The sequence below is a fragment of the Vulpes lagopus genome, chromosome X (assembly GCF_018345385.1).
Source record: "Vulpes lagopus strain Blue_001 chromosome X, ASM1834538v1, whole genome shotgun sequence".
NCBI lineage: Eukaryota > Metazoa > Chordata > Mammalia > Carnivora > Canidae > Vulpes > Vulpes lagopus.
This window is the reverse complement of record NC_054848.1, coordinates 105,374,373-105,400,629: the sequence shown is the minus strand read 5'-3', so window position 1 is coordinate 105,400,629 and position 26,257 is coordinate 105,374,373. Positions and strand designations below refer to the sequence as shown.

At 37.7% G+C, this 26,257-nt stretch overlaps 1 protein-coding gene and 1 pseudogene across 4 annotated transcripts in view; one reads left to right on the top strand and one right to left on the bottom strand.

Moving 5' to 3' along the window:
• LOC121483598 (PABIR family member 1-like) overlaps positions 1-26,257 on the bottom strand; it is a 70,003-nt gene that overhangs the window by 29,085 nt on the left and 14,661 nt on the right. For all 4 annotated transcript variants that reach the window (XM_041742285.1, XM_041742283.1, XM_041742282.1 and 1 more), the window contains 3 exons: positions 9,340-9,383; positions 9,164-9,218; positions 818-909 (listed from right to left, as the gene is read on the bottom strand). In XM_041742285.1, coding sequence (XP_041598219.1) covers positions 823-909; positions 9,164-9,218; positions 9,340-9,383 — 186 coding nt within the window. In that variant the 3' untranslated portion in view covers positions 818-822. The remainder of the gene's footprint in view (positions 1-817; positions 910-9,163; positions 9,219-9,339; positions 9,384-26,257) is intronic.
• Positions 22,622-25,527, top strand: LOC121483042 (annotated as a pseudogene).

Below are 26,257 nucleotides of genomic sequence, written 5' to 3'. Positions count from 1 at the left end.
TGCTAATGTTTCTATCAAGAATATCTGAAGATTGGAGAAGAAAGTGCTAGTTGTCCATAACAGAATTCAAAAGATCTCTGTGCACTCTGCTTTGTCTACAAATGAACACAAAATATATGAAGCAAAGAACTGGCACTAGTTACAAGAGCAATTTCACAAGAGCAGTAAAACAAAGCCAACAGTAAAATTAAATAAAACCCCATTCACTGTATTTCCCATATTGATTATTAAAACATGCTTTCTTGGCACGCTTTTCAATAATATGATCAGCCTAACAAAGCATATAAAAATCCAAGGAAGAAAGGATGGGCAGAAGATGAATTTTTTCCAAGCTTGTATTTTTATATATTTCTCTAATACCTCTTTTAAAATATTTTATTTATTTGAGAGAGACAGAGACAGAAACAGGGTAGAGGAGCAGAAAGAGAGGGAAAGGGAAGGGGATATCAAACAGACTCCATGCTGAGTGCAGAGCACCTTCCACTCTGGACAAGGGGTTTGATCTCATGACGTGAGATCATGACCTGAGCCAAAACCCAGAGTTGGACACTTAACTAAGTGAGCTGCTCAGGCACCTCTTCTCTAATACCTCTTAATCAAATGCCAAGACACCACTTCTAAAAATGTATCCAGCATATATTAATGTCACACATAAATGTTAGGGAGAAGAACTAAAGTCAATAGCATTCATTTGGGATATTTTATAACTTCTAAAAATATTTAATAATACTTCTGAATATATACAATAGTAAGAATAGATTTAAAAACCAAGTGAAAAATGGCCAGTGAATGTTTAAAACCTCATGTTAATACTCACCACATTCATATCAGACTGTTGGGTAGTATCAGAAGAAACCACGTTGGTTGTGCCATAGAAACTCCTCTTTGGCTGATCTTCAAATATTTCACCTATGACAAAAAAAGCAGGTCAAAGTAGATATGTTTTATCTAACATGTGTTTGCTTTTAATTGCAAAAGTAAAACTTGCTCATTGCAAATAATTTACAAGATACATAAAAACACAAAGGAAAAAGTTTTATATTCCCACTATCCAGAGATAATCACATTTCAGTAATTCCTAAATGTGTGTATACATGATTGTTTTTAAACAAAATTGGATTTGTATCATATATAATACTGATATGCAATCTACTTTTTGTTTCTAATGATTATAATTTCCTCATATTATTAATTAAATTTTTCAACATGATTTTATAGAGCTATGTAGTAAGGCCACACAATAATTTAATCTCATTCCTTATTTTAAATGTTTAGGTTGTTGCTATCTTTTTTTTGCCAAGCATATACAATAAACTAAATAGACCAATTCTTTTATAGCATACAATGAACAAAATACACATATTTTTAAAGATTAAGGAGACATATCTAACCTCAAAAACTGCATTGCTATAATCGTTACCTCAAAGTAAATGCTAAAATCTGTACACTGTTACACCACCTGGATGAGAGAAAACTGATGTTCAAGCCCATAACTAATAAGGTGGAACATAAGACCACCTACTCATTAAAAAATATCCCTAGGAATAGGGGTGCCTGGCTGGCTCAGTTGGTAGAGCACGTGACTCTTGGTCATAAGTGCAAACCCAACGTTGGGCATAGAATTTACTTAAAAATAAAATAAAATAGGGGCAGCTGGGTGGCTCAGTTGGTTAAGCGTCTGTCCTCAGCTCAGGGTCCTGGGATAGGGCCTGGTGTCAAGCTTCCTGCTCAGCGGGGAGCCTGCTTCTCCCTCTTCCTCTGCCACGCTTTCTCTCTCAAATAAATAAAAATCTTTAATAAAATTTTTAAGTAAAATATTAAAAGTTTAAAAAATATCCTGGGGTGCCTGGATGGCTCATCCTGTTAAGCATTGGCCTCTTGGTTTCAGCTTAGGTCACAACCTCGGGGTTGTTGTATCAAGCCCCTTGAGGGGCTCTGTGCTTGGCACAGAGTATGCTAGAGATTGCCTTCCTCTCCCTCTCCTCCCCTGCTCCGCAATCTCTCTCTCTCTCTAATAAATTTTAAAAAACTTTAAATATGCATATATCTTTAAATATATTTAAAGATTTTAAAAATCTATATATTTTTAAATATATATATTTATATATATCTCATTAGAAATTCCACAGACCTTCCTTAGGAGTATAATCATGGCTCATAAAGCTCAAAAGAGGTCTGGGTATCTTGTCCCATGCCAGATTACAATTACATCGTTATGGAAAAACTATTCACCTTTCTTTTTGGGTTTAAATTAAAAGCCAGACAAATCAAGACAAATTCATCATATAAAAAAATTGAAATCTTCTTTGCTGAAACCATCATTACTGGTAAAATGCTCTTTATAGCTGTCTGATTTTCTGCAGATTTCTTAGAATTTCCACTTGAGGCCCTATTTGCCCTTGCCTATTTCTAGTGGAAGTAAATGCAGCTTATCATTATACAATGTACCTCCCTGTGCTTGGATATTCTAACTGCTATCTCACACTCTCTCCCATTTTATATAGTCCTCGTTCTTTTTTCTCCCCCACCCAGGACCTCTTCGGATTTTTTATACCTCTTCCCCCCACATTTCATTTGTATTAATAGGCTCCAAATAAGATATCATTTATTATTTCCCAGTGGATATTCATATTTCCAAATAGATAAATGAAATTAAATTTCTGTTTAATCTGTTACTGTATTTAAAACTCCAAATGAATTCTGACCAAACTTGTACAGGCTATGCTTGGAAAAGTCTGACTTAAAATATAGACTGTGTAGTAGATACAGAATTTGCTTTGGCATTCTTAGGGATAATTCAAAGAAAAGAGGTAGTCAGCCTCCAGAGCAACTGAAAACCAGGTACAAGATGGTCATGTGAGACATGCCACATCCACCAAAACACTGAGCAGAAACTGAGTGTATTATGTCAAAATTTTAATATAAAAACAATTTTTAAAATCATAAATTCTAAGAAAATTCCAGGAATTTTCAATGTCATAAAACATTTTATGCATAAATGTCTTAGAGAATTATTTTATTTATTTTTTTAAAGATTTATTTATTTATTTTAGAGAGAGAGGGAGTGAGAGAGCATGAGCAAGTAGGGAGAGAGGCAGAGGGAAAGGGAAAAAGAAAAGCAGACGCTGTGCTGAGCATGGAGTCCAATGACGTCTTCAATCTTAAGACCTTGAGACCATGACCTGAGCCGAAATCAAGAAGTGAATACTGAACTGACTGAACTACCCAGACACCCCAAAAGGAGAATTATTTTAATTTAGTAAAACACTGTCTTCCATTTAAGCATATTTTATTTCACTGATTTTTTTTTAAGATTTTATTTTTAAGTAATCTCTACACCAACATGGGGCTTAAACTCACAACCCCAAGATCAACAGTCACATACTCCACAACTGAATCAGCCAGGTGTCACTAAGCATATTTTATTTTAAATACTCAAGTGACCCCAACTTTCTAACAGCTCTTACACTATTAGTATATTTATTTATTCATTCATTCATTCATTCATTCATTCATTCATGAGAGACACAGATAGAGAGGCAGAGACATTGGCAGAGGGAGAGCAGGCTCCCTGGGGGGGCGGGAGCCTGATGCCGGACTAAATCCCAGGACCCCAGGATCAGGACCTGAGCCAAAGGCAGATGCTCAACCACTGAGCCATCCAGGTACCCCAAACTATTAGCATATTTAAATGTTTTGTCAACAGGAGTTCTTAACTTCACAGCACAGAGAAAATACCCTTAAGCTAGGTCATTGATCTATCATCATAAAAAAATGCTTTGTTTGAAAGAGTGTTTTCCTGAATTGATCTAGTCTTAGTCTTAGAATATAGTAAGTACAAGCTGAGTTAGATGTGTTGTTAGGACAACTGCCATTAATTAATCCAAAATACCCCAAAGAAACAGATGCAGTGAAATGTTGGAACACCTGCACCCCGATGTTTATAGCAGCAATGTCCACAATAGCCAAACTGTGGAAGGAGCCTCGGTGTCCATCGAAAGATGAATGGATAAAGAAGATGTGGTCTATGTATACAATGAAATATTACTCAGCAATTAGAAATGACAAATACCCACCATTTGCTTCAACGTGGATGGAACTGGAGGGTATTATGCTGAGTGAAGTAAGTCAATCGGAGAAGGACAAACATTATATGGTCTCATTCATTTGGGGAATATAAAAAATAATGAAAGGGAATAAAGGGGAAAGGAGAAAAAATGAGTGGGAAATATCAGTGAGGGTGACAGAATATGAGAGACTCCTAACTCTGGGAAATGAACAAGGGGTGGTGGAAGGGGAGGAGGGCAGGGGGTGGGGGTGAATGGGTGACGGGCACTGAGGGGGGCACTTGACGGGATGAGCAATGGGTGTTATTCTGTATCTTGGCAAATTGAACACCAATAAAAATAAATTTATTATTAAAAAATAGTGAAAGGGAATAAGGGGAAAGGAGAGAAAATGAGTGAAAATATCAGCGAGGGTGACAGAACATGAGAGATTCCTAACTCTGGGAAACAAACAAGGGGTAGTGGAAAGGGAGGTGGGCAGGGGTTGGCATGACTGGGTGATGGGCACTGAGGGGGGCACTTGATGGGATGAGCACCAGGTGATATGCTATATGTTGGCAAATTGAACTCCAATAAAAAAATTAATCCAAAATACAAGCAAGATTAAAGTACATTTCAATTTTAATTTCTTTCCCTATAGTTTTTCTCTCCTTCTTCCCCTTCTCCTATTCTTCTCCTTTTCCTTCCTTTCTTCTTCTCCTTCTTCTTTCCTATCTTAATGGGTTTTTCACAAATACACATCTTAAAAGTTTAACCTTCTTTCCTATCCATTTTCCCTCCTTAGTTTTTAAAAGATGTATTTATTTACTTGAGAGAGAAAGAGTGCACAAGTGGGGAGGAGGAGCAGAGGAAGAGGGAGAAGCAGAACCCCCACCAAGCAGGGAGCCCAATGCAGGGCTCCATCCCAGGACCCTGGGATCATGACCTGAACCAAAGGCTGACACATAACTAACTGAGCCACCCAGGTTACTCCTCCCCTATTATAAACTTTGTACTAAGCTTTTTTCTTTTTTTAAAGATTTAATTTATTTATTTGAAAGAGAACAAGAGAGAGCACAAGCAGGGTGAGGGGCAAAGAAAGAGAGAGAAGCAGACTCCCTATTGAGCAGGGAGTTCGATGTGGGGCTCAATCCCAGGAACCCAGGATCATGACCTGAGCCAAAGACAGATGCCCAACTGACTGAGCCACCCATGTGCCATTGTTGCCTTGCCTTTCCTTTCTTTTCCTTCTTCCTTTCCTTTCCTTTCCTTTCCTTTCCTTTCCTTTCCTTTCTTCTTTTCTTTCTTTCCTTTCTTTCTTTTTCTTTTCTTTCTCTTTCTTTCTTTCTTTCTTTCTTTCTTTCTTTCTTTCTTTCCTTTCTTTCTTCTTTCTTTCTTTCTTTCCTTTCTTTCTTTCTTTCTTTCTTTCTTTCTTTCTTTCTTTCTTTCTTTCTTTCTTTCTTTCTTTCTTTCTTTCTTATTTAAATTCAATTTGCCAACATATAATACCCAGTGCACATCTCATCATGTGCTCTCCTTAATGCCTGTCACCCGTTACCCTATCCTCTCACCTCCCCTTCCGCACTTTTGTACTAAGTTTAACTAACTCAGTAGTGGTATTAACAAAAAAGTAAGAACAACCTAGCTTAGTGAGGCAGGTTTGAGAAATGGGATCCAGGGCTATGGGAGTTAAAAAAAACAAAGTTCTGTTTTTTTCCAACACCTTTTTATTATTGGGTAGGTGGGTCATTTTCCATATATTCGACCAAATTAACCCCCATAAATAAGAGAACACACACCTTAGCATATATTTTTGCTAAGTGGATCTGATTTGTGTCAACTTATTCATATGATGCCAATAAGTAGGTGTGGCAGCAGGCCAGGCAGGGGTCAAGATTCAGTGGAATACTAGGACTGATTCATTCTGTTTGTTCATTCACTCATTTATCTTGTTTCAGAAAGTATTTAAGGCAGCTAGCTTCGTGAATTTTATAATGAAAATCATAATAGATGACTAAACTTAAATTAAATTTCTCAATTCACATTTATATGGCACTTTAAAGCTTTTAAAGTTGTCTTTACACAGTTTTGTTTAAATAAAATGAAAGGCCTCTAGTCACTTATCAAACATTTAAAATAAATCCTTTAAAATGAATTTCTTATAACACTTGATTTTATATGATATTTTATAAAAATAATTCGAAGTTATATTTGTTTTTGCTGGTAGATAAAAGTACCTTTTCTTTTTAAAGGTCCACAGATACTTGGTCTAATAGTGTTGTTGGGGCTTTGACTTCTTCTAAAATAAAATCATCACAATCATTACAAGAAAAAATTTGAACAAAACCAGCTATGACTATTTTATTATAATTATCTAAGGAAATACACTAGAAAAAGACTGTAGTATTACATCGTTTTATTGCTTTTCTCTATATATGGGTTAAAAACAGGAATGCTCAGGATAGCAAACTGTCTTTTAATTTATAAGGATTCATGATTTTCTGAAATTGTGAGGGAAAAAAACTAGAAAGATCTACAGTTCTGGTTGTGACATGCCTTGATTCAAGGTGAAAATCATAGGTAAATGATCAGGTACAGTTGTTATTTTTTTAAATTTTTTAAAAGTTTTTTTTTGTTTTTTTATTTTTATTTATGATAGTCACACACAGAGAGAGAGAGGCAGAGGGAGAAGCAGGCTCCATGCACCAGGAGCCCGACGTGGGATTTGATCCCGGGTCTCCAGGATCATGCCCTGGGCCAAAGGCAGGCGCCAAACCACTGCGCCACCCAGGGATCCCCAGGCACAGTTGTTTATGTTCAAGAATTAGCTCTTATCCTTATTACCAAGCTTGGAGAGGAAGACTGTGTTCAAACAGGGCTAATGAATTACTGATTCTTCGAATGTTCATATGTTCTTACATGTTCTTAGTCACTTGATTCTTTTTAACATACAAAATAATAAAACAATGACATTTTAATTTAGCTAAAACATGACTTCTTTGGTTGTCACAGAACATGGATCTATAACTTCTTTTAAGTTTCTAAAATTCTTATTTTATAAGCAATTTGGTATTTTCATATAACATGAACTTACACAGTAAATCGTTGTGTAGGATTAGGAATAGGACTTGGAGGCAAAGTGGTGCAACCCACACAAGTTTGTAACGATGGAGGCAAACATTGCTAAAACCAAATTAGAACAGAGGTTTTAAAACCACCACTCTTCTCAGAAAACAGATCAGTGGTTTCCTAGGATGGGCAGGGGGTGGGGAGGAGGATATCACGTGCAAAAGATCACGAGGACATTGTTTAGAGTGTGGGAACTATTCTATATACTGATTATGGTTATGGTTACAGGATTGTACACAATTACCAAAATTAATCAAATTATATACTTAAAAGCTGCTGACTTTTGTTACATGTTAATAATAGTTCAAGAAATTAAAATGAAGGGAAAAAATGTCCTTTAGAATCAGATGTACTATGACAAAATATATCCCCCAAAATGTGTGTGGTGAAACATTAATATTTTATAAATATTTCAAGGGACACAATTTCTTAGGCTCTCCTTTCTTACCTTCCCAATTCCCTTGGTAGGAGAAATTGCTGGGGATACTGGAATTAAATCAATGCACTTTGAAGATGGTTTCTCTAAATCACCGTCACTCTGTGTCAGCAGAAAGCAGTGTACAATTGTAGCACCAATTGCTTACCTATCACAGACTTAGGGAGAGAACTGCTGCATGGGGAAGAGAATCTTTACTGAGTCATGGTCGTACCATGGTGAGAAGCTCACATTGTCCTAAAGCAAGCAGGGGACCCAAGATTCACTTCATTTTCTCTTTTTGGCATAGAGAGCTCTATGGCAAGTCTAGGAGCTTGCCTAGTGTCCCCAAAAGGTCTAGAATGTGAGTACTTGATATTGTGTGATACTTACCATATATATACAAATCCTAAATTAAAGTTTTTCTCTTTGCATTGGACCTGTGCTCTGTTATTGAAAACTACGATATTATGTCAAGGAAACAATCAAAAAGGATTTGGTTAGAACTAAGATACAAATGGAACAGCAAAAATTACTGCAGCTATATAAAAACTGTTGATAGATTTTATGTGGATAAAATCAGTACTGCATAATTCAGGACTTTAAAATGTGCTCTTTATTTTCTGAAACACAGTAAAATTATGTTACATATTCCCTTCGTTTTCCTAACACATTCATAGGTTCACTCACTTGTGCCAACATCTGAATAATTAAAATTGGGTCAGTTAAGAGAATCGAACAGTATATATAAATTGTATTAGCACCAAACATGAAAAGGGATAGGCTCCAGAGGTTATCTACTCATTCTTTGGGACCTACTCCTGAATCAGGGATAGATGTCCATCTAATACACTCAGGGCTCAAAGGAAAATAAGATGGTACTGTTTCTGCTGATGACCCATTTCCTAATCTAATAACTCCCAAATCTGAAAGCTGAATCTCTTCTATGCAAATTTCAGCTCAATTCTATCATTATCTGAGATGTCCATGGAAAAAAAAAACTAAACATCATTCAACTTCCACAACTAAGTAATCATAATGTGTACAGAGACATTAAAAATGCTAGCAGGGGATGTAACTAAATTCCAAATATGTTCAAATTAAAAATGGTATGTTAAAATTTTAGTGGGAGTACATGCATTACAGGCATAAAAATGTAGTATTTATCCAGGAAAACCATTGTCTGTGGTTTAAAACCCTAATATCTAGTTAATAAATTCTGTAGGAAAGAGTGAAATCATTTATTGTTTTGTCATCTAAGCAATGTGACCAGCAGACCTGAACTTTTCTTAGATTCACCAGGACAGAGATGAAGCTGATCCACAACAATGACAGTTTTGTATTAGACAACTATTTACTTTGAACCTCACTTTCAAATGATGTCAGTTATTTTTATGAATAAGTCATCAACTGTTTCTTAAGGAGAAATAAAAAATTACTTACGAGGCACATAAATTTAAGTTTCAAATGAGAGCTTACAATTCTAGAAATTACAACAAAACTAGGTAAGGCCAACACTGAAAAATCAGTAAAAATTTCAAATTTTCTATAAATTGAAGTGTTAATATCATACCAGGTTCAAACTTGCTTCCCAAGACCGACTTATCTGTATTGCAGTTTGTACCTTCCTGCAAAAGAAGAGACATCAGTAGTGGAAGAAAAGATGTGACTGAATATAGAGATGCTCAGAATGGTAATTCAAAGTACATTACTCAAAAAAAACAAAACAAAACAAAGTACACTACTCACCATTCATGCATTGCTTCTCTATTTGTTAAATCCATACCTTCTTCCTGAAAGGCAGAATGTAAGAATAAATGAATATCAGATCCTATGGCTTTACAAAATTATTTCATTTGGTTGTACCTTTATTATTATTTACTGGGCTACAGAAGAGCTGGAGTATAAACAAATCTCTAAACAATTGTGTAGTTCTCTACTTTTCATTGTTGCAACTTCTACACCAAAGGTCTATTACTAATGTAGTACAGTACATCAAATATGCAGAAACTTTTCAGATGAAAAACTTCATAGCTTTCTTCATTTAAAAGAGTAAACATCAAACATTCATTATTATACTATTTTTCTTACCGTTAATACTGTGATATTAATAAATATTACTCACAGTCCAAAGCAAACTAAATGTCTATCAGTATCAGTTTGTTTAAGTAAATGATGGTGCGAACATGATTTAAATCTAGTCATTGACAAAGAAAAACATGTATTACATATTAAGTAGAAAAAAGCTCAGATGCTATTTATGTAAAATTATAAACAAGAGGTGTTCAAAAGGATGTTCACCAAAAATCTTATCAATGAGTAGTGAGATTTAGAGTAATTTGTTCTTTGTTTTTTTTTAAGATTTTATTTTTTTATTCATGAGAGACACAGAGAGAAAGGCAGAGACATAGGCAGAGGGAAAAGCAGGCTCCCTATGGGAGCCTGATGCAGGACTCGATCCCAGGACCCTGGGATCATGACCTGAGCTGAAGGCAGATGCTCAAACACTGAGTTACCCGGGTGCCCCTCTTTCTTTCTTTGTACTTTACCACATTGTTTGAGCTTTTTAAAAAATAAATGCAAATATTACTTCTCATATAGTTATTTAAAAAATAACCCACATATACAAAGATATATGATGTTCATGGATTGGAAAACTTAGTATTTTTGAGATGGCAATAGTACCCAAAGTGATCTACAGATGCAATGCAACCCTCATCAAAATCCCAGTGGCATTTTTTGCAGAAGTAGAAAAACATCCTAAAATTCACATGAAAAAAAAAAATTCACATGGAATCTCAAAGGACCCTGAATAACCAAAACAATCTTGAAAAAGAAGAATAAACTTGGAGGACTCACACTTTCTGATTTCAAAACTTACTATAAAGCTACTCATCAAAACAGTGTGGTACTGGCATAAGGAGAGACATATAGACCAATGGGATAGAACAGAGAACCCAGAAATGAACACCCACACATAGGGTCAATTGATTTTCGATAAGGGTGCCAAACCATTCAATGGGTAAAAGATGGTCTTTTCAGCAAATGGTGCTGGGAAAACTGAACATCCACATACTAAAGAATGAAGTTGAATCCTTTCCTTACACCATCTATACTTGAAATGGATGAAAGACCTAAAGGTAAGACCTAAAACTATAAAGCTCTTATAAGAAAACATAAGGCAAAAGCCTCATGAATTGGATTTGGTAATGATTTTTCAGGTATAATACCAAAAGCACAGTTAACATAAGAAAAAAATAGATAAATTGGACTTCATAAAAATTTAAAACTTTTGTGCATCAAAAGACACCATCAAGAAAGTGTAAAGACAATCATGGAACTGGAGAAGATAGGGGTACCTGGGTGCCTCAGTCTGTTAAAACCGTTCAACTCTTGATTTTGGCTCACATCATGATCTCAGGGCTGTGGGATCAAGCCCCACATCTGGCTCCATGCTCAGCGTGGAGTCTGTTTGAAGACTCCCTCTCTCTCCCTCTGCCCCTCCCCACTGTGCTGGTGCTCTTTCCCTCTCTAAACTAAATAAATTAACTTAAAAATATTAAGATACACAAATGGTCAATGAGTAAATGAAAGGATGTTCAACATTCGTCATTAGGGAAATACAATTCAAAACTACAATGAGCTAGTACTTCACACTCGTTAGGATAGCTATTATTTAAAAATGTGGAAAATAACAAGTGTTGATGAGAATGTGGAGAAATTATAACTCTCATATGTTGCTAGTGGGAATGTAAAGTGGTGCAGACTCTGTGGAAGACAGTTTGATGGTTTCTTAAAAAGTTCAATATTGAATTTCCATATGATCCACCAATCCTGGTCCACGTATATACCCGAAAGTATTAACAATGGACTCAAACAGGTACTTGTACACCAGTGTTCATAGTAGCACTATTCACAACAGCCAAAAGGTGGAAACAACCCAAGTGTTTGTTACTAGATGAATGGATTAAAAAATGGAGTTATCATTTGGCCATAAAAAGGAATGAAGTTCTGATACATGCTACAGCATGGATTAATACTGCAAACATAATATTAATTGAAATAAACACAAAAGAACAAATATATTTTTAATCTTTTTCTTAAGATTTTATTAATTTATTCATGAGAGACACACAGAGAGAGGCAGAGACACATGCAGAGGGCGAAGCAAGCTCCTCATAGGGAGCCCAATGCAGGACTTGATCCCTGGACCCGGGATCATGACCTGAGCCGAAGGTAGACACCCAACCACTGAGCCACCCAGGAGTCCCAGAGCTACTCAGGCATCCCTCCCACAGTCAAAATTCATCCTGGTATTCTTAAAAACATATTTCACACATAATAAAGTACCTAGGATAGTGCTGGGCAAATATAGTGGTAAATATTATGGAGAACATCAAATAAGCAGATGAGCTTTCCCTAAATGGCCTAGAATCATATTAGAGAGACAAATTTTATACACATTAATTTGGTGTTCTCCAAAGTAAGCATGATCCCAGGAAGTATACAATGAAGTATACAAGATGATCCACCGAGAAGCAAAAAGAAAACCATAGAAATTCAATTTATATATTTTAAAATCTAAGATAGTAAGAAATGAAAGTTTGCTAATAGTATACAGATTGATATAGGTGCCCTCATTCAGCCCAGAGGGTCCAAAGATCTTGCAAGGGGATCCCTGGGTGGCGCAGCGGTTTGGCGCCTGCCTTTGGCCCAAGGTGTGATCCTGGAGACCCGGAATCGAATCCCACGTCAGGCTCCTGGTGCATGGAGCCTGCTTCTCCCTCTACCTATGTCTCTGCCTTGTCTCTGCCTCTCTCTCTCTCTCTGTATGACTATCATAAATAAATAATAAAAAAATTAAAAAAAAAACAAAGATCTTGCAAGACACCAGCGTGATTTTGGCCTTTAGCTAAATTATAACTAATTCCAGGTTAGATGGCCATATGGATATACTATTTAGTTTTAATTAAACAGAGTTCCACAAAATAGACAAGTATCTTAACAAGATTTCTATAAAGAAATGTTGGACAGAAGATTTGTAATACAAGTCTAAGCGAATGACAGGGAAATGACAAAGGTGAAGCTCCTAGCACAGCACACATCATCTGCCATCTGCTTGTGAAAACACAATACTGAGCTAATCTCTATCAAGGAGCTGTCTAAAGTAATTTTAAATCATGAGGACTATTGGAAATATGAATTCATATTCACTCTCAATAATGACCTATAGTTAATAAAATATTTAAAATGTTCTAAAACCATAATTTTATCTTTATCTTATCCTTTTAAAAAAGATTTTATTTATTTATTCATGAGAGACACAGAGATAGGGGCAGAAACATAGGGAGAATGAGAAGCAGACTCCCTGTAGGAGAGTCTGATGTGGGACTCAATCCCAGGATCCTGGGACCACGACCTGAGCCAAAGGCAGACACTCAGCCACTGAGCCATGCAGGCACCCCTATTTCATCCTTTTTATATTAGTATTTTGCATATATTCAATGATTCATATTATATACTAGTTTGGTAGTACATGCCCATCATGTATTGGAAGGATGTGCTAAAACATTTTGTATTGGGATCCCTGGGTGGCGCAGTGGTTTGGCGCTTGCCTTTGGCCCAGGGCGCGATCCTGGAGACCCGGGATCGAATCCCACGTCGGGCTCCCGGTGCATGGAGCCTGCTTCTCCCTCTACCTGTGTCTCTGCCTCTCTCTCTCTCTCTCTCTGTGACTATCATAAATAAATAAAAATTAAAAAAAAAACATTTTGCATTGGTGCAGCGTATGATTAGAAGAGTTTAAATAGTATTGTCTACATAAACAATATATGTTATGGGTGGTCTGGAATAGAAGAGTGGCTTGTGTTGTGTGAATTAAAATGTGACCTAGGCCTTGAAGGTGGTTTCAAATCTGGCAAGCCAAGGGTGGAAGATATGCCAAGCAGAAGGAACCATGTGAACAGAAGCTTAGAGGCAGGAAAGCACGTGGCTGGTTTCAGCTAGTGAGGCTAGCCTGACTGAAACAGTCTGTACTAGGAAGTCATGAGAGAGAAAACTGGAGAGGGAAAATAGGGCCAGATTTCCAAGATCTTAAATAACTGAAGGGTTTGAGCTTTAAGAGTTTGGGCAGAATAGCATAGTTAGTTAGGACCGGGCTTTGGAGCCAAACAGAACTGGGTTGAATCTCAGCTCCGTAACTTATTACCTGTGCAACCCTAGGCAAGTGACTGAACCTGAGCCTCAGTCTCCTTGTCCATATGAAGATGATGATAAGACTTGAGGCTAACAAAGCAGGTGTACAGTTTCTTTTCCACAGTGCCTGGCAACCTATATAAGTAAGTACTTACTACAACCGAGCTATTCTTATTCTTATTTTTAAAGATTTTATTTATTTGACAGAGACAGCAAGAGAGTGAGCACAAGCAGGGGGAGCGGCAGGCAGAGTAAGAGGGGAGGGAGAGAAGTAGGCTCCCTGCTGAGCAAGGAGACTGATGCTGGGCATGATTTGAGCTGAAGGCATACGCTTTATTGACTGAGCCACCTAGGCACCCCTCTTATTCTTACTCTTATTCAATAGGTAATGGGAAGCCATTTTAACATTTTGCACAGGGAAGGAAAAGGTGAAAATGAAGTCTTCAAGAAGTTATCTTAGTGGTGGTTGTAGAAGTTGGATTAAACTGGCAAAGATAGGAAATCTCTTAGAATATTATTATAGTAATCTGGACCCAAGGGACAGAAGGAAGTGGGAACAGAGAGGATGTTGTCAAGGAAGAATTAACAGGATTCAATGCTTAATTGGATACTGTAGAAAAATAAGGAAGAACTGAGGGTGAATCTAGAGCTTTGAGTTATTCTAAAGTCATTATGGAAAATGAGGGAAATTGGGAAAGGATGTTTAAGAAGCTAGTCTTTTAAAACAGTGGAATAACAGTAAATCTTTTCAACAAAATGTGAGGTTAGTATAGTTCTTCCATTTAATACTTATGTAGGTGTTTTCCTGTAGTGAGAGGCTCAAAGTATTTTGTAATTTACTACCCAACAAGAGTAATTTTTCCCAAAGTAGGTTAGGATTTTGCCTATTGTTCCTCCCATTGAAAGAGCATTAGCCAACATCAGCTATTTTGAGGGTTGTTAGTAAAAGCAGGTTAACTCTTTTATTGTTTATTCTTGCCTATTTCCAAAACGGATATGAGATGCTTATAATGAAATAAGATGGTTAAGGATAAAAGGTCAAGAGCCACATAACTGTCAGGGGCAAAGAGTACTCTATGCTAGAAATCCAGGTTAAGGAGAGTTGCTGCACTTAAGCACTAAACTTAGCTTTCAGGTTTTTAGGATCCAAGGTAAAAATGGAAATGGTAAGTTAGACACTTGTGCTCTCTGAAGGTGAGGATGCCTGAAAGATTTTAGTTGCCCAGCGCCAGCACACTGCTTAACAAATGCTTGCTGAAAGAATGAAACAGTTTGTAAACTGTCATATAGTTTGTAAACTAAGATCATATTAAATGTCTTTTAAAATAAGCCAGCCTATTCCCTTAAAGAACATCTTTTCATAAAAAAAGACTAGTAGGTTTCAAGGAAGACTGAAAGATGTATCACTGAAATCTAATGTCCTTGCTTTTCTAGACTAGAAATGATAGCAAAGTCCATAAGACAACCTATCAAACTGTGGTATCTAAATGGTCCTTATCAAAAACATGCCCTGCACTCCAGCTGGCATTATCTGTTTTATTTTTTTAAGATTTTATTTATTTATTTGAGAGAGAGTGCAAGCATGAAGGAGGGTGCACAAGCAGGGGGGAGGGGTAGAGGGAGAAGTAGATGCCCCACTGAGCAGGGAGCCCGATGTAGGACTCAATCCCAGGACCCTGGGATCATAACCTGAGCTGAAGGCAAATGCTTCACTGACTGAGCCACCCAGGCACCCTGGCATCATTTGTTTTAAATGGCTTCATTTCATGGAGTTCCTTTACATTTGTGTCTAAACCCAGCTTAATTTATCCAAGCCAGGTAAGATAAAACGACTGTAATATGTATTGGAAAGTTTACATTTGCAAAGATACAAAAGGAGGAGATGCTAGAAATACAGGGCCAGCATGTAAGTCGATAATTTAATGGATGCTACTTAAGGTACTGCAGAAAAAAAGTTACGTTCTAGGTATCAATGATTTTATATCCTATTTAACAAGTCAGGGAATAAAGGTAAAGCTAAAGACCATATACTGTGAACAAACTGTTATGGTTGGAATTGTGCCCCCCACCTAAAAATCCAGTATGTTGAAGTCCTGATCCCTAGTGTGTCAGAATGTGACTTTATTTGGAGATAGGGTATTTGCAGAGGTAATCAAGTTAGGATAAGTTTATGAAGGTGGGCCCTAATCCAATATGTCCTTATAAAAAAGGAGAAATTTGGAGACAGACATATGTGTAGAGAAAACATCATGTGAAGGTAAATATGGCTATTTATAAGCTAAGGACAGAGGCCTGGAACACACAGACACTTCTCTCATAGCCCTCAGAAGAAATCAATCTTGCCAACACCTTGATTTCAGATTTCCAGCCTCTAGAGCTGTGAGAAACTAAATTTCTGTTGTTTAAGCCCCCTGTTTGTGGTACTTTGTTATGGCAGCCCTAGCAAACTAATACACAAGCTATTTCAGCAGGGTGGTTACTTATGTTTAGGGCTCTGGGATAAGGAGCTAAAAGCTGAGTGCTTTCAAACCTCTTAAAACATAAACTCAATTGTTACTAGGAAAGGAAAATTACATAAAAGGAATAGTTCCTGAACACTTAGGAATTGCTATGTATTTAGAAAGTTAACTTCCATGGTCATCACCTTACAATATGTACATAAATCAAATCATCATGTTGTGCACCTTACACTTAAATGATGTTGTATGTCAATTACATATCAATAAAGCTAAGGGGGAGGGAACAGAACATTAACTTCCAGCTTCATTTTCTCAAGCTCCCTAATACCTAGAAAACACCTAGCAGCCCCAACTGAGAAGAAATTATCCATTAACTGCCTGCAAGGGAAGGGGCAACTTTTTAAAAAAAAAAAAGATTTATTTATTGATGATAGACAGAGAGACAGGAGGGGGGAGAAGCAGGCTCCATGCCAGGAGCCCGACGTGGGACTCGATCCCAGGACTCCAGGATCGTGCCCTGGGCCAAAGGCAGGCGCTAAACCGCCGAGCCACCCAGGGATCCCAGAAAGGAGCAACTTAAACCATACATTGACTTAAATGTTGACCCAGAAGCTAATATTGACATGAGCTGTGGGCTTATTTAAAAGTAAAGGAAAATGTAATCAAATCAGTTTATAGGAAATGCAGTGAACAAAAAAACATGAAATACCACATGTAAGCAGAATCAGAATATGGGTCAGTCTACAGGACAAATGGCCTGGTTTCTTCAATAAATAAGTGGCATTGAAGAAAAACAGGAGGGGAAGGCTGTTTTAAATAAGAGAGACCTGAGAGGCGCCTGGGTGGCTCAGTTGGATAAGCAGCTGTCTTCGGCTCAGGTCATGATCTTAGGGTCCTGGGAATGAGCCCTATGTAGGGCTCCCTGCTCAGTGGAGCATCTGCTTCTCTCTCTGCCCCTCCCCTGCTGCTTGTACGTGAGCTCTCTCTCAAATAAATAAATAAAATCTTAAAAAACAAGAGATCTGAGAGATCATGGTTGGAACATGTTTGAATCACTAAAAAAACATTTTGAGAACAGTAAGAATTTTAACATGGACTGGTTATTAGATGACATTAAAGAATAACTTAATTTTGCTAGATGTAATAATGGCATTGTGATAATGTAAGAAATCTCTCAGAGATTCATACTGAATGTTTACGGGTAAAAAAGAGATCAGAGATTTACTTTCAGGCATCCTCCTGCCCAAAAGGTTAATAAGTTCAATAGCCGGGGATCCCTGGGTGGCGCAGTGGTTTGGCGCCTGCCTTTGGCCCAGGGCGCGATCCTGGAGACCCAGGATCGAGTCCCGCATGGAGCCTGCTTCTGTCTCTCTCTCTCTCTCTCTCTCTCTCTCTCTCTCTCTCTCTCTCTGTGTGACTATCATAAATAAATAAAAATTAAAAAAAATAAGTTCAATAGCCAAAAGTAGAAAATCATGGTTAAAGAAAGCATATAAAGAGGGACACCTGGGTGGCTCAGTCAGTTAAGCATTCGACTCTTGATTTGGCTCAGGTCATGAACTCAGGGTCATGAGCTAGAACTTTGCATTGAGCTCTACACTGGGCATGGAGCCTGCTTGAGACTTTTTCACTCCTTCTTCCTCTGCACCCTCCCTGCTCACTCTTTCTCTCTCTCTCTCAAAAAAAAAAAGATGCATATAAAGAAATATGCAATTTAAGATATCTATCAGACCATTAAGCTGCTGAAAATAAATCTTGATTTTTCCATTCAATCAGTGCCCAGATTGAAAGCTAATATTATTTCTATTTTCCCATTTAACTCACTTTCTACTTGTGTTTCATTTTAAATGTTTATAACATATATTCTGTCACTATGGAAATAGATTGCTTTACAATTTATATTACTGACCAGTTAAATTTATCTTGATTTCAAGCTTAATAATCAAACAACAACATGCAATCAATTTTTTACGTATTAATCTCTTTTAGAGGAAGCACAAAACAAATTGCACAGATAAACCAGAGGTCATCTTACCTACTAATTTTAGGTTCTTTCACTAAGAACTTCTAAAAGAGCTCCAGAGTCACAAAGACAGTTAAAGAATGTTTTATCTACTGAAAAGGAAAAACATCTTTTTACCATACTTTTTTGCTACTGGATGACAGGCTGGACTTTAGGGAAGCCATGGTGTGAGGGAGAGAGGGAAAGGAAGTAGGAGTTGGAGTCCTAAACACCAGTCTTATGAGATACTATGGCTTTGAACCACTGAAACAGGAAAAGGGTAGCTGGAAAGGAATCCAGTAATTTGGGGCTAAACCTGGCTCTGACATTCACTACCTCTGGACATTGGTTAAGTTACTAAATTTTTCTCATCGTTAGTTTCTGACCTTATGTTGTGAGACAAAATGAGAGCACAGTTGTAAAGTACCCATTATAGCACTAAGTGAATAATAGGTGCTTCATAACAGTTAAGCCCCCCTTGAACAAAAGTCTGCTTGTACTTGGGTCAGAAAAATCCCACCACCTGTGGCAGACTGGTGATTTGATCTTTTGAGTTCTGTGGCTAATCTTTGGATAATTAAAAGGTTTAACTGTGTATTAGGTGTTTGCTATTAAACACACGCGTGTGTGCGCAATCGCCCACACACATGCACACATACGCGCCAGCACAGAACATAAGCCAGTGAGGTACAAAGTGTCCCTTAGATCACTAAGAAATGAACACAAAATGATAGCATACAGGCCATTTCATCTGTCAAAAAAATTTTCTCCATCTGATGGTTTAAAAAAACATAGTAATTATGGTCATTACGAACCTACAAATTAATATTTTTTTTCTTTCAGATCTTTGAAAGAGGCCAGACTAAGGTAGAAGAGTATACAGTTTTTCTGGAAACTATCATTTTATTAAAATAGGTAATAACTCAAAGAAATATAGGACTCCTTAATTGTTTTTCTTTTAGAAAAGCCATTCCTGGAATTAGAAACAGAATCACATGTGATCTCAATTGGAATTACGGAACAGGCATTTTTTAAAAGAAAAATAAGGTTTCCATTTATTATCGGTTATCGGTTTTGAAAGTCTTTTTATCTGTTTGATTTGATGAAGGTGACCAAAGGAACCATGCATGGGAGTGGGGATGGAAGGAGGTGTCAAAAACTGAAATTTAAAGAAGTCAATACTTGAAACTAACATAACATTGAATGTTAATTATACTTCAATAAAAAAATAAATTGAAGTCAAGCTGGCTTTAATGTTTCTGATTAATTATTTCTAAACATTAATTAAGTCAATGTTGAAAGTTATCTAAAATATCTGAGTGCCTAATGCATGTTAGCAACAGTATTAGTTAAGTTTAAAATTAAAGAAATAATAAAAAATCCAATTGACTCATGACTGAGAATTATGCTAATCATAAGCATATATATAACAGAACAAAATAACTTAATATAAGAGATGCCAGGCAGAACATTAAGAGAACATTTTATCTCTACTTTCCTCTTCTCAAGGCAACGGATCTTAAAATCACCTCATTTTTTCTTGCCAGTTTTTTCTTACAAGAAACAAAATAACCCCATCAAGTATCTTAGAACCCAGGTGAGGAAACCACACTTTCATAATATATAATGGCTTAAGGCAATAGTTTTCAAGTATTTCAGCACATTTTACTCTTGCTTTTTCCAATACTTGTCATATAGACTACTTTCTCCTTTTTTTTGGTCTTATCTCAAAGCATATGAGGACCCACACAAGAGGAAAATGAAAGAATGGGGGGATTTAAAGCTAAGTGTGAAAATGAGGCTTGAAAATTGCCTTTAGAACTCATCCATTCTACCTGTATCCTGGTTCATTCTTGAAATGCCAGATAATGAATTTACCATATCTTACTTTTACATATCTTAAGACCACATTAAGTTGTGCATTCAGAAATATTTAATGAGGTAAACCACTGTGCTAGGCCCCGAGGATCCAAAGAAAAATAAAACATTTTCCTGTCCTTGAGAAATTCAAAGTGTAGCTAGGGAAAATTAGGCCATACGTCAGTGCCAGAACACGTTATGATCTGTGGGAAGTCAAAGCACAGAGACTATACCTCTGCCTGGTGTTCCTAGGGAAGGCTTCACAGAGGAAGGTAGGAATTCAGTAGACAGAGAAGAGGAAGCAGGTATTTAGGGAGTGGGAAGAGATGCTCGGCCAGAGGCATGTTTGGGGAACTGAGAGATTCAGGGTGGCTGATATTTGGTATATTATAGGGCATGAAAGGAAGCAAATTTGGGGAAATTTAGCTGAAAACAGATTATGGATTTTGGACATTAGCCTTTGAGCCCGACAGGAAACCTGAAGCATAGATCCTTCTGAGTTCTTAAAACTCAAAGGCATTTTAAACAAGATCATATCTCTTTTAGAAAGGCAACCCTAGCACCATATACAGAACAAATTGAGGGTGGAGGGAAGAGGGACTAGAAGCAGGATCAAAGGCCAGGTAAAAGATAATGAAAGTCTGAATGAAAAAGGGTGGGAGGAAGAGGAGGAGGAGGACTAGAAAAATGATGAGAAAGTGAGAAGAGGGTCACCTGGCTGGCTCAGTCAGTAGAGCACGGGACTCTTTTGATCTTAGAGTTGTAAGTTTGAGTCCCACATTGGGAGTAGAGATTACTTAAAAATAAAATCCTTAGGAGTGCCTGGGTGGCTCAGTCAGTTAGCATTCAACTCTTGATTTTGGCTCAGGTCATGATCTCAGGTCATGGGATCAAGCCCTTCGTCGGGCTCTACCCTGAGTGTGGAGTCGGCTGCATGGAGCCTGCTTCTCCCTCCGCCTGTGTCTCTGCCTCTCTCTTTCTCTCTGTATGACTATCATAAATAAATAAAATTAAAAAAAAAAAAAAAGATTCTCTCTCACTCTACCCCTTCTTCCCTAAGCTCACATGCACTTCCTCTCTAACATGATAATAAATAAATAAATAAATAAATAAATAAATAAATATCTTTTACAAAAAATAAAAAAGGAAGATAGAGAGCAAAGAGCTCCAGATTGGTCTGAGGTTCCTAGCTGAAACCCATGGGTGGGTACTAGCCAGGAAAGGCAGTAAGAGGAGTGAATTGGTGTGTGGGGAAATGAGTGTTCAAAAGGTATGTTGGATAAACAAGTATTTTTATGAAGTAACTGGTCTGAATTTTTATTAGATTTTTAAATGTATCATATGACTCTTCAAGGAGCATTTTCCCTCACAAGTTATATTTTGCTTAAGAAAGCATTAAAACCAGTTTGTTTTTTCTAATCATTTGCTAGAAGGTAGAGGAAACAGCCAATGTTATAGAATAATAGAAAATTCATATGGGGATCACTGAAAATTCACTACATCTAAATTACATTGGACAATGAGTCATAATTACTTATCATAACAAGCCACTGTCAGAAAAATAGGGCTAACTCTTAAGTATTTCAATATTTATTGGGCCCTTACTATGTTTAAGGAACTGTGTTTCTGCTCAGAGGGGAAAGGGAGATTAAAAGAAAAATAAGCCGGGCAGCCCGGGTGGCTCAGCGGTTTAGCGCCTGCCTTCAGCCCAGGGTGTGATCCTGGAGACCCAAGACTGAGTCCCACATTAGGCTCCCTGTATGGAGCCTGCGTCTCCCTCTGTCTGTGTTTCTGCCTCTCTCTCTCTCTCTCTCTCTCTCATGAATAAATAAAATCTTTAAAAAAATAAGCCATAGTTATTACCCACAGACACCTTACAGTCCAGACATGAGAGCAAATTATTACATAAGAGACAAGGAAATAAGTGTCAAATGGAGGCAAAGTGGGGTGGGGATAAAAAGCAAAGATTAAGGGAATGGGCACAGGGAGTGGGAGATGGGAGACAGGTAAGGCATAAAGCAGCAGTGTGAGTTGGGCCTCGCAGGGTGAAGAGTTTGACAGCATAAGCAACAGAAAAAGTAAAGTTCTGGGTATGTTTTAAGAAACATGTTTTAAGAAAGTTTTAGGAAACATGTTTTAGGAAAGGTTGCTAGTCCTGTGTGAGTGTAATGCAAGGTATCTCTGGAGAGATAGAAGATTCTGAGGATGAGGGGGTGAAGATGCTGGAAAGCCTTGAATGGCACACTTAAAAATTTTTTTTTGAACTGTGGCGAAATGATCTACTTTGGTATACACAGATGAGCAGATTATACCTAATAGCACTGTCTATTTAACTTTGGAAGAGACACAGTCCATATTCATTGGCCTGAGCCTGGTTCAGTTTCTATCCAGAGGATGACTATGAAGAAGGAGGTATCAGACAGCTAATGACTGCTCACTGGCCAGAAATTCAGACTAGCCTGTACTAATCACGTTCTAGGGTTGATAGTGCAAGAAAATTCCTAATTCAAGGAGCATGGGTGGTTCGGTCAGTTAAGCATCCAACTCTTGATTTTGGCTCAGGTCACAATCTCAGGGTGGTGAGATCGGGCCCATGTCTGGCTCCATGCTGTGCATGAAGCCTGCTTAGGATTCTCTCTCTCCCTCTGCCACTGCTCCTTCCCCTGCTCTCTCTCTCTAAAAAAAAATATAGTTAAAATAAAAATTCCTAATTTAAATCAATAAGGCTACTAGCTGACCCTTCTCACAAAAGTCAGGAAACTCTTCTCCATAAACTTGTATAAAAAGGGATATATTGGACATATTATTTGTTGCTATATGGAAGTGTTATATGCAATGTAACAAGAGTTTCAAGTGTCTATTTGTATGAAATGTGATAATGGTGATAATGCATGTAATGTTTCACATAGCACTGGCACATAGTATGCGCTCAGTAAATAGTAACTATTACTACCACTACCACCATTATCACCACCATCATCAAATATTTCTAGAATTAAATGTTTAATGACATATAAACAACAACTAGAATTATATATGATAGTTTTATAAGACTTGGATATCTATTCCTTGCTACCCTGCATTCTTCATTCATTTTCCCATCTGATCTTTTAATTAATTTACTTTTAATAGATTTTATTTTTTAGATCAGCTTTAGGTTCACAGCAAAATTGAGTGGAAGGTACAAAGATTTCCTCTGCTCTCACATAAGCAGAGCCTCCCCTGACTATCAAAAGCTGAACAAAAGTGGTAAATTGTGGGACGCCTGGGTGGCTCAGCCTTTAGCTCAGGGCGTGATCCCAGTCCTGGGATCGAGTCCCACATCAGGCTCCCTGCGGGGAGTCTGCTTCTCCTGTCTATGTCTCTGCCTCTCTCTCTCTGTCTCTCATGAATAAATAAATAAAATTTAAAAAGTGCTAAATTGTTATAAGAGGTGAACCTACACTGACACGTCATTACCATGAAAAGTTCATAGTTTACATTAGAGTTCACTCTTCATGTTATACATTCTATAGGTTTGGATATATGTATAATGATCCATATCCATCATTACAGTATCATAATGAGTAGTTCCAGTGCCCTAAAAACCCTCTGTACTCCATCTACTCATCCTGATCTTTTTTTTTCAACAGAAACTGACTCACTTTTTAATCATTATAAAGCACAGCATAAAATGTAATTAATGGGAAAAAAACCAGCAACACCCACCATCCAGAGATGACCATAGTAATAATATCTCAGTGTTTATTTTTCCAGACCTGGATCCTACTGTACATACTATTTGCAGTTTATTTTTTTCTTTATAATTTTTTAAAGATTTTATTTATTTGGGAGAGAGAGAGCACAAGTTGGGGGAGGAGGAGAGGGGGAGGGAGAGGGAGAGAGAATCCCTCAAGAAGACTCTGTGCTAAGCACAGAGCCAGACATGGGGCTTGATCTCATGACCTTGACAATATGATCTGAGCTAAAATCAAGAGTCAGATGCTCAACCAACTGAATCACCTAGAAGCCCCATTTTTTTTTATTATTTAACACATTCTGGCTCTGCATCTGAGGATGCTTGCAGCTTTCAGCTTATGGGCCAGCATCTATCAAAATGTCCACTGTTCATGAAATTCTTTTTATGTTTGTTTGTTTTTGTTCTTTTTTGTTGTTTTTCATGAAATTCTGTGCAAACTCCACTTGGAAGGTGAAGACTCTACACCCCTATATGCATACAGGTCAATCAAAATATAAATCATAGTGAAAGGGAATAGAAGGGAAAGGAGAAGAAATGGGTAGGAAATATCAGAAAGGGAGACAGAACATAAAGACTCCTAACTCTGGGAAATGAACTAGGGGTGGTGGAAGGGGAGGAGGGCGGGGGGTGGGGGTGAATGGGTGACGGGCACTGAGGGGGGCACTTGACAGGATGAGCACTGGGTGTTATTCTGTATGTTGGCAAATTGAACACCAATAAAAAATAAATTTATTATAAAAAATTAAAAAATAATGAATATATAAAAATATATATATACACCTACTTTGATGCTAAGTGGAATGCTTTCAACATTGAAATGGCATCAAGACTAAAGGTGTGGATGAAGTCACTGTCACCAACATACTGACCAACCGCAGCAATGAGGGGACAAGCATATTGCCTTCACCTACCAGACAAGGACCAAAAAGGAATTTGCATCGGCACTGAACTCAGCCGTGCCTGGCCACCTGGAAAAGGCGATTTGGAGCCTACTGAAACACCTGCTCAGTATGAGGCTTCCGAGATGAAAGCCTCCCCCATGAAGGTGCTGAGGACTGATGAGGACTCCCTCACTGAGATCATCTGCTCAAAGACTAATTAGGTGCTAGGGGAAATTAACAGTCTACAAGGAAATGTCTAAGACTGATTTGGAGAAGGATACTGTTTCTATCACAACCTGTGAGTTCTCCTGACAGTTGCCCTTGCAAAGGTAGAAGTGCAGAGGATGGCTCTGTCATTGATTATGAACTGTTTGAGCCTAGATACTATGATCTCTAATGCTGAAGTGAAGAGGAAAGGAACTGATGTTCCCAAGGGGATCAGCATCATGACTGAGTAAGTGTGTATCACATCCAGAAAGAATTTGAAAGGTACAAGAGCTATAGCCCTTATGATCAAGGAGGAGGTCAAAAGAGACCTGGAAAAAGCTTTTCTGACCCTAGTCCAATGTATTCAGAACAAGCTCCCCTATTTTGTGGACTGACTTTATGATTCCACGAAGGGTAAGGAGGCTTGTGATAAGATCCTGATGAGAAACATGGTTGCCCACAGTGAAGGAAAGGTACATGTTAAAAGTTAGGTCTGAATTCAAGAGAATGTATGCCATGTCTCTGTACATCTAGGAAGACAGGAAGAGCAACTACCAGAAGGTGTTGCTGTGCCTGTGTGGTGGAGCTGAATGAAGTGTGAGCATCTAGAAGTGGTGCTCCTGTGCTTTCTGCTACCAGTTCTAGAAAATCAGCTTGTAAGGAACAGCCCCTTGTGGCCATCCCTGTGAGAATGATGTTAGCATTGCCCCCCACCCCAGCTTTATTTTAGTAGCCTAGGCATTGCCTGGCTTTCCCCACTAGTCTCTCCTTTTAGCCAAAAAATGAACAGTTCAAGGAATTGGAAATGAAACCTATGATGTGAAACACTTTGCTTCTTGTGTATTGTTATTTTTTAAAAAGATTTTATTTATTTGAGAGAGGGACAGTGAGAGAGTAAGGGGAGGGGTAGAGGGAGAGAGACAAGCAGATTCCTCATTGAACAGGGAGCCCAGGGCGGGAATTTATCCCAGGACCCCTAACCAACTGAGCCACCCAGGCACCCCTGTACTGTGTTATAAACAGATGAATAAACTGAATTTTTACTGTAGAAACAAAACAAAACAAAAATAACAATACATTCCACATATGTTTCCATGTTAAAATTTACCTGCAACACCATTTTTATTTATTTTTTAATTTTTATTTTAAGTGGGCTCTATGCCCAATGTGAGGCTTGAACTCATAACCCTGAGATCAAGAGCCACATGCTCTACAGACTAACCCAGCCATGCATCCCACCTGCAACACCATTTTTAAAGGCTGAATATTCTATTATATGAATGTACCATAATAAGAAGCTCTCATTATGTGCCAGGCATGTTTT